This window comes from Oryza sativa, chromosome 4 (assembly GCF_034140825.1).
Source record: "Oryza sativa Japonica Group chromosome 4, ASM3414082v1".
NCBI lineage: Eukaryota > Viridiplantae > Streptophyta > Magnoliopsida > Poales > Poaceae > Oryza > Oryza sativa.
In genome coordinates, this window is record NC_089038.1 from 18229028 (window position 1) to 18241668 (window position 12641).

A 12641-nucleotide genomic window follows, 5' to 3' on the forward strand; every position below is an offset into this window, starting at 1 on the left:
AAGATTTTATGCCTGGGTGTAATACTATTGAAATAACATGTATGACTTTTTCTAGATTTTTTGGTGATATTTGTTAGTTGGTGTGCACGTGTGTACACGTGAGAGCTTGTGTGCATAGGATATGTTTCCCATATATTAATCATTAAGGGCTAAAAACAATTGAGGTGAAGAAAATGAGGGAGATAATTTGTACCATAAATTAGTCATCTAGGGACTGAAAAAATTATGTGATATGGCTTAGAGAGAGGAGAGAAATAGTAGTATTAACTGAGTGATGATGAACTAAATAGGTATATCGGATATTATAAAAAATAATAGAGAGTTATATTGAAATATTATGTGAATTATATGCCATGATGATTTAACATGCAAGCATTTTAAAGCTCTAAAATTTAATAAATTATAAAATTATAGATAATATAACATTACTTGTATGATGTTTAATTGTAGTAATTGTTAATGAATGATGATGTTATATCTTTACATTTTGAGGTTTTGAATTTGGTGAGTTGTACCTGCTAGATTATGTGTCGAATATACTAGTCCTGTTTGGTTACAGTTAGACTTGGAGTTGTAATAGGTGGCGCGGGGGTGAAATTAGAGTCGAACTCTGTAACCTGGCAACTCTCTTAAATAGAGAGCAAGGCACTACAATATAAGCATGGCAACTAAAATATAGCATAGTCACGCAGGAAGAGGATGGCGGTGAGACCATTTACTCGTAACGGCTAAGTACTATATTGGTTGGGACGAGCGTACATAATAAGAGCTCGGGAGATGTAGGATTCGACTGAACTTCGTTAACAAATAATATCGTGTGTTCCTGTATCATTATCTGGCATGTCTTAGATGGTCAATAATTGGAAGGTTAGTCGTCGTTCCGCTATATCGTGATGTATTGTAGTCGCCTCTTGTATAGTGTGTAGGTGACTGTATCAAGGTCATCGTCAGGTATGGTTTGAGTGTTCTGTTGTGCTTTACCTCCCGTGGCATTATACGCTGCCCTTGTACCACTTTGTTCCCTCTTAGTGATCCATCTAGAAATTTTTTAGAGCCCAGGAAATTCTAATGGTAACACACATGTTCATACTACTTTATGAGTCATTTGTCATTATGCAACAAATTTTTTTAAACATAATGCAACAAAAGTTAACACTATTGAATTGTGATTTGTGAGAAAAAAAACATTTCAAGATATAACTTAGTTGGGCAGTAAGCACTCATACATTCCTTACTGATTTGCCATGTAACCTAGCTAGGGTAATCACTGGTTTGTCTCATAATTTAGCTGGGGCAATCACTCGTTCGTTTGGCAGAGCCCGAGCACTGGCCCATGATGTCCAGGCCTTGGCTCGGCCACTGCAATCCCCCTATCTCTAACTTGGGAAGCACGTGTATGTTCCACTGAAAGGAAAAAGTACACCGAAGGTCCCTCAACTTATCATCGAGTCATAAAATTGTCCCCCAACCACAAAACCAGATATCTGACGTCTCTTAACAATCAAAACCGGTCACAATAGATCCTTCGGTGATTTTGACTCGGGTTTTGTTCTACGTGACGGCTGAGTCAGCGTGAGACCCGTATGTCAGCCTCTTATTCCTTCCTCTCTCCTGCCCTTTCCACGAGCGACAGGCGTGCACGGGAGGAGGCTGGGCAGGCAGCTGGGTGGCGTCGCCAGGGGGGGGGGGGGGGGGGCCGCCACTGGCGAGCAAGGCGAAGTGGCTAGCTTGGGTGCCTTGCTTGCCGATGATGGGTTGTGATGCTCTTCACGAGGAGGCTGGAGAACTCCTGCAAGAGCTGCTGCGTCGGGAGGAGGGACCTTGAGCCGCGGAGATGCCACGCGCCCTGCTGCAGCTGCCACGTCGACGCCGCGCCCGCCGGTGGCGACGGCTGGTGGTGGAGGTGGTGGTGGTTGTGCTGCTGCTACTGCTGCATCAGCAGCGACGTCGCCGCCTCCGGCCTGTGGAGCGAGAGGGACAGCCGCCGTCGCCGAGCGCGCCCACACCCTTACTCTGCTCGTGCGCGTTCTCCGCCGTCGTCGGCATGAGCCCCCTACCATCTTTGGCCGCCGCGGAGCTCCGCCGTGCTTCTCAAAGGAGCGTGTCGCTCCGCCATCTTGGCAGCTTCCTCTTCCTCACCATGGCAGCAGCAACTGCTACTGCCGCTTCGACGTCACTGCCGCCACCTCCGGTTGCTCGGATGACGACGACAACGGCGAGGAATAAATAGCAGGACAGGGTCTTGGATTATGGAGAAATTTTCGGTTTTTTTCCACCCACACCACAAGCACTGCCACAAAGGTCCAAGAGCCCAAATTCGACTTCCTGCTATTTGGTAAGCTACCAGTTATTGCAAAATGTTGCTCTCCATTGATTTGTGCCCTCGCTTTCATCCCCTTTTTCTCACTAAATGTGAAAGGTCCCTGATCCTGTTCTTGCGTGGGGAACCCTGCAGACCGATGACACCCTGTACCCACTGAGCTCGGGGTCTCGCGTCTCATGTCAAGAAGAATAATGGAGGTAAGATTTCGCACGCCGCCTCTCCATAACATCTTCTTGTCTTCGATCTGTCCAGGTGGATCGTGTCTAAAGAAAACAATTTTGTTTGACCTTCGTCCATCGACATATTGGAGGAACTGCTCATCTTCACGCGCGCCCGCCGACGGCCACCCCTGGGTCTGTCTCGTCACCGACGTTGCCCTCCGGGCCTGCGCTGCTGCTGGAAAGCCCGCCGAAGTGGACCGTCGGCAGCAACACGTCTCCATCATCGACGCCGCCGCCGCCACGCCCACACCCTTACTCCCCTCGTGCGCGTGCGCCGCCGTCGCTGGCATGAGCCCCCCTCACCCATCTTTGGCTGCCGCAGAGCTCCGCCGTGCTTCCCCACTGCGGCCGCCGTCGCGGCGTCGCCCTTCTCTCCCGCCTCGCCCAGGCGGGCTCCTCCCTAGCCACCGGCTGAGAGAAGAGAAGAGTGAGAGAGAGGAGGAAGGGAGAGAGATGACGTGGCATCCTGACATGTGGGGCTCACGTGGGTCTCACGCTGACTCGGCCACCGCGTAGGATAAAACTGGGGTCAAAACCACCAAAGGATCATTGCGATCGGTTTTGATTAATTAAGAGACACTAGATATCTGGTTTTATAGTTGGGGGACGACGTTGTTACTCGATGACAAGTTGAGGGACCTTGCGTGCACTTTTTCCCCACTGAAGGTACCGGAGAAAATTCTTGTATTCCAAGGCCTAAACCGTGTTAGAATCACAGGCCTTTTAACAACCGGAGGATAGCCCATTCCGCTGTTTTGGTCACCTCCCGCACAGATCATGGTGGATTCAACTTTCACTTCTTCACTAAGTAGCCGGCTACGCTACTGTGGCATTGCTCGCAGGCTGTGTAGGGTTGTTCAGTTTGGTACCACTTTCCACCTTAGCAGTTTTTCGTATTACGAAAACATTGTAAGCTAACAAACTAAATATTTTATTGCCATTGATACCTTACCAAAATTTGGTATTTCTAGAAACTCATACAAACAATCCAAGAATTGGTTTGACAACAAATTAAACACATCCAATGCTACCAAAAATTTGTTAACGTCAAAATATGCCAACTTTTTGACGAAGCTAAATTTTAGTAAGGTTGATTTTGACACCAAACTAAACAAGCCCATATAGCCCGTGGGGCCGCTTCGCATGTGGGCAGCTATACCATCTAGCTAGTCGTGCACTCATACTGCTTCCAGTCAGTTAGCGTAAGGGTAGCAGGCGACGACATCCTCGAATTGCCACTACTACAAAATAGGTATCACCTCTGTTGGTTCATTTAAAACCTATACTTATTAGCTATTAACATTTAATTCTCACCTTATCAAGATAAAAAAAATAAAACTGACATGTTTGAGCAACAAGGTGCCGGTTAGATAAAAATTGGCACGGTTCTTATAAATCGAACAGCTACAAAAAGAAAAGAAAAATCTGAGGAGCCGAGCCGAGCAAAAACCTTATCGAAGAGGTGGAGGGTGGCCTTGGGCTGTGTCCACGGATAGCAATGGTGGCCTGTCCCGAGTGACCCCGACCCCGGCGACGGCCAGAAGATCTCCTCGACAACTGGCTCAGGGGGGCAGCCTGATCCGGCCTCCACCTGCTCGTGGAGGCGTCGAGATTTGACAGGTCACAGCTAGGAAGTGGCAAGCGATTCCTCGGCAAGCGATGTCACATCCCCTACCATGATTGGTGCATTTAATTTGGTTTTTTAGACTTGTCCATTTTTATTGAATGTTTGATTAGGCGTTATGAACTTGTTGATGAATGCTTGATTCTGTGATCCGTAATGTGAAGTTATTGATTCTCTTTAATTTTTTTTGGATTTTTTAATTCGATTTTGGTGGCTTTGAAGCTTCAGCTGAGCCGAGCTGGCTAGTTTTTTTCAAACCGTACACCCCATACGTACCGGTTGGGAAATCGAAATCTACGAAGAGTTCCCAAACATATATATTTCGGGTATTATAGTACTGCTTGCGGCAACATCTTCTCCAAAAATGAGTAATAAGTGATTTTCTTTATCTTCCCATTAATCAGGTCTCTTTCCCTTATTTGCCGATTTTTTAATTAATAATAAATAATATTCTTTACATTAAATTATTAGTAATTAGAGGATAACATTTACCAAAGTAAGGTGGACGTTACTAGAAACAGCGTCAAGATGTGTGCGCTATTACAATTAACGTACAAATGTGGACACCAATTGGATCGACGTCCAGGTTGGTGCGGTCATAACCTGGTGCTGTTCGTTGTGATTCGGAAAAAAGAAAAAAGAAAAATCCCCCAACACTAGGTCATCTTCGGACAAATCCTTGGAAGCAGGCTGAAGTTCTCTCTTACCGTTAAAAATATTCTTCTTTCTTCTAAATGCGTGACGTAGCGGGAGCCACCTCCGATGACCCATGTATACCATCTTTCGTGATTTCTTCAGCCACCGGCTTCGTGTATGTTCCTTGCAGTCGAAGATGCCTTTTTTCCTTTTATAGTTTGTTCGGAAAGATTACCGAGTGCAGGGTAATCATTAATGGTGCAGAACAATAGAACTCTTAGCTTGAAGTTCTCCTGACCATATGCATCCCAAGTTTTCACACCTTCTTTCTAAAGAATCTCAAGATCATTGATAACAGGCTCCGGGAATACATCGATATCTTTGCCGGGTTGCCTTGGACCTTGGATTAACAAGCACAACATAATATATTTCCGTTTAAAGCACAACCATGGCGGGAGGTTATACTTCGCAATAAGAACTAGCCAAGTGCTGTGAGTACTACTCATGTAACCGAAATGATTCATGCCATCCGTACACAGACATATCCAAATGTTTCTAGGGTCGGCAGCTAAGTCCTTGTGTTTTCCATCGATATTCCTCCATTCAATCGAATCCGCTAGGTGTCTAAGCATACCGTCATTCCTTCTCTCCGTGGCGTGCCAACGTACTAACTTCGCTTCGTTGGGGTTGGCAGAGATTCTCTTGAAATGATCAATGATAGTTAGATACCGCACAACCTTTGCCGGACCACCACTCTTTGACTTCTTTGCTTCGTCAGCACTTTCTCTTCGCTTGTATCGAGAAGCCTTGCAGATAGGACAAGCATCTAAGTCCGCATATTGCTTGTGGTACAATATGCAGTCGTTTGGACAAGCGTTAATTCTACGGACCTCTAACCCCAGTGGACATAGAATCTGCTTTACTTCGTATGTCGTCTTGGGCAATGTGTTCTCAACAAGAAGCATAGTCTTCAAAATTCCTAAAAGATCTATGAAACTCTTGTCTGTCCATCCACTACTTGCCTTCAACTTCATTAGGTTCAAGGTCGCTGACAACTTTGTGTGTTTTGCTTTGCATCCGGCGTACAGAAGCGTCTCGGAATCACTGACCAACCTGCTAAACTTCATGAAATCTCTCTCATTCTGGGCTGGGTCTTCAACGTCACGTAACATGTCTTGTAGCAGATCGTGATCCACATTTCACCGCCCAATGGAGAAGGTATAAACATGTCATGCTCATCTTCATCTTCCTGATTATGCGCACCACTTCTGTCTGTTGCTGCACCACTTCCTGATTCTTGCTCTCCATGCTTCACCCAACATGTATAGTCCTTCATGAATCCTCGTTGTATCAGATGATCGTGTACAACCTCTTCGCTATCAAACATATTCTCATTCTTGCAATCTGCACATGGACAACGCATGTAATCATTGTTTCTTCTTTTCCTATCCTCCTCTGCGGCGTTCATAAATTTTATTACGCCATTTCTGTACTCCGGAAAATGACGTTTCACAGTTGTCGCATACATCCAACTTCGATCCATTGCTACAAAATAAAAAAATAAATTAGAGGCACATATTATAATATCAGTATTGCTAAAGTAAGTTATGATGAAATTGCTGAATTCATCATTAGTATTACTCACTTGAGTGCTCCATTTTGATCACTTTTGGTAATGTTCTGTTTTCCTTGGAAAAAAGACAAAAAATCGCCCTCTATAGCCTCCCACCAAAATAGTGAACAGTAGTATACAATTACACTAGGTGGTGGGGGGTATTTATACTGTGCAACAAATATTTGTAAGGGCCCTAAAACAATTAACCGTGACGGGCATAGAAGTAATCTCTATCTGGCCTTAATAAAAGCCCGTCAAATAAGAGAGTCATCTGTGACGGGCATTAAACTTATCTCAATCGGCCCTCTAGTTGAAGCCCGTCACAGATGACGGTCATCTGTGATGGGCTTCCTTTAGGGCCCGATTAAGATATTGAACCATCATCTCAATCGGGCCTCAACTATGGCCCGTCACACATAAGTGTCATTCGTGACGGGCTCTAGTTTTATGCCGATCTAGCTGTCTGTGTGCCCGATTGAGATTACTTCTTTGTGACGGCCCACAAATTTCAGGCATGTTAGGGGCCGTCACAGATGAAAGAATCTGTACTAGTATAAAAATGTTAATGAACAATAATCATTTTATTTCCTGGCTGTGTCTTCCAAACGAACTCACCAATTAACAAAGGCAGGTTATATGTCTACTAGTTGAATAATAATCTATACATATATATATATATATATATTCAATAAAACACTCATGTCATATATCAAGTAGGTATGAACAATGTATTACATATCAATTAATGCTAATTAGATGAGTGTGAGCAGAGACATGCTATAAGTGAAAAGACATGCATGCGTGATATAAATTGCAGGGCAAACCTGTTGCCTCACGACGAGAGATGCCAATGCACACGGTGCCGTGGCCGGATTGCAGGATTGGTGGCGCCGTAAAACACAGACAAATCGAAGGCACCGGCGTCGACGGCGAGAGTGGCTTGGACGTACGACGAAGCGGATGGATCAAAGTCGTAGAGAGGGCAAACTCGTATACGATTTACGACGGTGTGTGGCCGGCTGCCGGCATGCGCGATCAGCGCTCATCGCGACAGTTAGGTTTTCTTTTCATTGTCAGGGTTTTCTTTTGATTGTTCTCGCTCTATTCGTGGCTTGGCTGCACCAGGGAGGTGGACGCTGTTTCCAACACCGTCCAAGTATGGACGTTGTTTAAAACGGCATCCAGTAGTTCTAGACGTTTTCTGTAGTGACGTCCATCCTACTCCTGTAAATCCCCCCTACGATTTACTAATTGTTTAATTTAAGGGTAATTATTTATTATAAATAAAAAATTCAGCCTTATTTGCCCCGATAAAATTCACTTTTGCACTTATATTATGCATCATCAAATTTTATGTTTTATTGACCTTTTCCAGTAGGCTTATTTAACACATATACCGTTAGTAGATGGGTGAAAAGTCATTTTTGTCCTTGAGTATCATTTTTGCACGTGATTTGCTGTCTATTTCTCCCAATCACATAGCGAGCACGCCGTGTGGCTTTCCATGCCCTGGTCAGCTGCAAGTATCGTGCAAGTATCCTGCTTTGGCGCGATCCGTCGCAACACCGCTTTGGCCCGGTGCGCACTGTCAGTGTGTCACCTTCATGCGTCAGAACTTGCTGTGCAGGACTTTTTTCTTTTTTAATGATTGTCGTGATTAATATTTTGTAACGAATAATTGGTTTTGTAAATGATTTATTTGATGAAATTGGTTTGAGAATATGCGTGGATGTTGGTGTGAGTGCGTATAACTTGTTGACGTCACCACCACACCGAGGCAACTCACCAGAACTCCAGATTCAACCGATGGTGCCACCTCCACAGCCACCATTTGAACCGCGGTGATGGGAGAAAGAAGAACCCGTCACCACCGTCCTTGCGCCCATGGGAACTTCGGCGACATTCTCGGGTGAAAGAAACATAAAGCAGGAGCCAAGAAGTCAAAGAGTTGATGCGGCAATTACCACTACTAGTTGTTTCATTACATTTCTGCCAAACCATCAGTAGTTCTACAGTACACTAAATGATTTATTGTGTTTACAGGTTCTTATATTCTCATTCCTCACAACAAATACATCCAAAATAGAGAACAACACTCAATATACAAAAACCTACAAATGACACAACGAAGACAATCAAGATAGATCTACTGATCATCTAGCGAATGTTGTGCTTAACACGGCCTTATTATCAAGGCTGTAAATCCCACTGGTGCTTCCCGTATCCAGAAAGCTCAACTCCTCAAGCACCAGTGGTGGCTGCGGGTATCGCTGCAATTCATCTGCTAGCGCAAGCCGCCAGAGCTCCTCCACCACTAAAGCCATTGACGGTCTCGTTGTACCTGGAACAACCAAACACTGACTTGCCAGCACTGCAACTCGATGGATTACTCTCATGCTAGCTTCATCGACTATGTCACTGTCAAGGAGGTCCTGGAGTGTGCCATTTACCATAGCCTCCTGAAACATCAAGGTCAAGCTCTTCCTTTCTTTTGAGAATGGCTTCTTACCAGTTAAAAGCTCAAGAAGAATAACACCGAAGCTATATACGTCATTCTTGGCTGTGAGTTGATACTCGAGTAGGTAGTCTGGATCAATATACCCTGGCGTGCCTTTTGGCACAGCCGGAGTACTCTCATCAATTGTTGAGCAGCCAAAGTCCGACACCTTTGCGACCAATCCCTCAGCCAGTAGGATGTTGGCCGGCTTCACATCACCATGGAGTATAGGGTGCGACAATGAGTGCAGATGCGCAAATGCCCCGGCAGATTCCGCAGCAATTCTTAGGCGGGTTCCTAGTGTGACATGGAACCTCGTGCTCCTTTGGAGATCCAACAACTCTTTCAGTGTTTTGTTTTGCACAAACTCGTACACAAGCATGGGTGCCTCAAACTGCAGGCAACAACCGAGCAACTTGACAATGTTGGGATGGTTGACACGGCAAAGTATGACCAGTTCCTGCACAAATTCCATCTTCCTGTTCTCGTCAATCTCCTTGCACATTTTAATTGCGACGGCGATTCCACCCAATACCGCCCTATAAACAGTTCCCTGCCCTCCTTCCCCAATGATGTTCGCTTTGTTGAAGTTATTTGTGGCAGTCTCAATCTCTTGTCTACCGTAGAGTGTAAACCCTGCATTGCCCTCTACTTTCATCATTTCTAGCAATAGCTGTCCTCCGTGCTGTTGAAAAAACTCATCGTTTTGTCTTAATAAAGCTTGTCTTTTTATGCTCCTTTTGTGCCGTATCACTTCCCATCCAAGGAAACCGAAGAGGATAGATAATATGCAGGCAACAACACCTTGAGAGATAATGTTTTTTCATTAGTGAAAAGGTTTATCAAGGTACTATTTCAACATCTGTGTGTCTATACCTGATCGAGCATATCATAATATGAGGCAACACGGTATTGGAGTAAGTACGTACCAATTGCAACTCGTGCCTTTCGCGTTAAGAAGTTTTTTTGGCACCCTCCTGGAATAGTGGCATTTCCTCGTGTACCATCACGACAGAAACAATCAAATCCGCCGTCTTTATTGTGGCATTCTCCATAGCACGGGTAACTCTCAGGATGTTCACATTCATTAATATCTGCAATCAAATATAAACCTTTTATAGAAATATTTATAACGTGATGATATGCACCCCGCAAAAAAAAAAGTGATGATATGCACACAAATTAAAGGACAAAGCTACATGGAAAAAAAAGTTGGTTTATAAAAGGCATGCTAACTATAGGAAATTATACTTGGCGACTATGCATGCCGAGACGACATGACTTTCATGGAGTTCATTTTAATTTTTTTATGGTATTAACAGCACTCTGTACTTTAAAAATAACAAGAAGCAGCAGCAACGCGCATTCACATAGTTGAGAGGCTAAAGTACATAGAAACACATTGGATCCGAGGTAGAGATGGCAACAGGGAATTCACCGTCGGGGAATGCATCGCCATCCCTGCGATAAAACAACGGGGAAACTTTGTTCCCATCCCCACCCCGCACAGGAAATAAATCCCCGCAGGATATTCGTCCCCGCTTAAAGCAATATACACATGTCAAATTATATATGCAATGCAACGTATATACGCACTTTATATTAATATATCAACATATATCTAGAAATATTATATACTATTTCACACGATAAAAACATATGATTATCATTTATCAAATATAATAATTAATATAATCACATTAAACTTGGATACCTATGTGGAGCTCCACGGGGAGTGGGGACAAGGAATGAAGAACCATCCCCACCCTCGTGAAAACCGACGGGGACAAGCCTCCTCCCCTTTATGTCCCCATGAAGAACCAATTCTAACCATGCCTGCTCCTAATGGGTGAATTCACCACGGAAAATGGGGCCATTGTCATCTCTAATCTGAGGAGAAATGCAGATGGGTAAATAAGCAGTGTGCTATGCTATTTTTTAAAGCCTACGTCCCTCTAATAACTAAAATGTGGACTCGTAGCAGAAGGCATTAGTTCATTTTAGAACGGAGGGTGTATACCAGAAGTGGGTTCATTAATTGTATAGATGTGTCCGTTAAATATTGAGAGAAAAAAGATAGCTGTTTATACACTCTATTGCAATACATGACAACTCTATATTATACTTACTGTCAGGAAATACCTATAATTATTTAAAACTTGTAGCTTTGATGAGAATAAATCTATAGGCATATTTTACCTTCACAACCATTTGAGCCTTGAAGGTAAGGATTGCCATGGTATCCTTTGGAGCAGTTGCACATGTAGGCTGATTTTGCTCCACTGGAATAATTGAGGCACACGCTATGGTCGCTTTTGCACGCGTACGATGTGAGATTTTTCTGCGCTTCCACGCAGTCTCGGGGACCCCAGATAGCCCAGTCAAACTTCACCGGCGCTCGGCCACTGTAGGTGTTGTTAAACTCTAGCAGAGAAGTCAAGTTGCTGGTTGAGAAAGTGAAATTCGAGTAGTCCATTATCGCTGCATAGCTGCAGGGGGTGTGTTCGTAGATTCCCGATGTGTTCATGCTCTCCCCGAACGACACCTTGCAGAATTCCATGCCTCTGGGGATGGTTATCTGGCAACATCCTATCCTGGAGCAGGTTCTGTTGGTGGCGCTCACCACTTTACCACCCGGGCAGGAGGACGCGCAGCCGCTCGTGTAGTTGCTGGTTGGGTCGGAAATGTAGGCCAATGACTGGCACCCGACGACCGTGAACTTGTTGGAGTCCGACAGCATGAAAGGTGTGTATGACAGGTTGAACCCCCACCCGCTGGAGTACATCCTCTTAGAGAAGGGGTTGTAGCAAGAAGAAGATATGGGGGTGCTCACCCTGATCTGACCAAGCTGGAGGGAGATGCTGAGGACCTCCACATCTCGGTAGAATGGTTTTTTGTTGTTGCAGTCGATATTGTAAAAAGGCAATGCACAGTCGCCGTCAGATCCGATGCCAAAAGGGTAAGGGATGTCTATGCCGCCGCAGGTGTGCAGGCATTGCGCCTCTGCGCCGCCGGCGAGCAACGCCGCCCCAGCAACAGCTATGGCCGTGAGACATGATATTGTTAGCTCACCATAGGAAGCCATGGAAGTATGAACTTATTTGTCGATGTGTTTCTCTTCTGATCGTACGCGTACTTGTGCACCTTAGTCCGACGAATTAATGCTAGTATATACTTCCTCCGTCCCAAAATAAAGCCATTTTTGAGGTTGGCACGAGTATTAAGAAAGTAGGTGAGAATGATTGGAGGAAGTGTGTGATTGGTTGAAAAGAGAAAGTAGGTGAAGAAAAATGGTTGTGATTGGTTGAGAGGAGGAGGTAGGTGAAGAAATAGCTTCATTTTGGGACAAAACACTGTGCTAGAAATAGCTACATTTTGGGACGGAGGGAGTATATGAAGAGGAGCGGAGCCTGATGGATCTTACTTGGACTGTTGGACACTAGCCAGCCATAAATTTTAAATAAACGAAAAGGACCCAACGGCTTGAATGCAACTCAACAAAGTCTTCGCACTACCATTTCCCCTAATATATATTTATTTATATTCATTGGGCACTTCTCGGTTGCTTTCATAATTAGAAAAAAAAATTCATCGATTAGATGAATCATATATCTTTTTGAACACATAGATCGTATCGTATCGAGAGTTTGTGTTAAACAAAACATGCCATACGAGATACCATGGACTCACTAATTTAGTTTCTAGAATTCAAAATTAATGTGGTA

At 44.4% G+C, this 12641-nt stretch overlaps 1 protein-coding gene and 1 long non-coding RNA gene across 2 annotated transcripts; one reads left to right on the plus strand and one right to left on the minus strand.

The window, feature by feature from the left end:
• The first annotated feature begins 1724 nt into the window (after positions 1–1724).
• Positions 1725–3522, plus strand: LOC112938621 (uncharacterized). Its single transcript, XR_003241792.2, has 2 exons — positions 1725–2335; positions 2456–3522. It is a non-coding gene; the product is annotated as an uncharacterized lncRNA (long non-coding RNA).
• Positions 3523–8572: 5050 nt separating this feature from the next.
• LOC107275485 (wall-associated receptor kinase 2) lies at positions 8573–12001 on the minus strand. Its single transcript, XM_015779325.3, has 3 exons — positions 11116–12001; positions 9846–10010; positions 8573–9720 (listed from the first exon to the last, which is right to left on the minus strand). Exons 1-3 carry the CDS (start codon positions 11999–12001, stop codon positions 8573–8575), a joined length of 2199 nt encoding a protein of 732 aa, XP_015634811.1.
• Between the last annotated feature and the right edge of the window lie 640 nt (positions 12002–12641).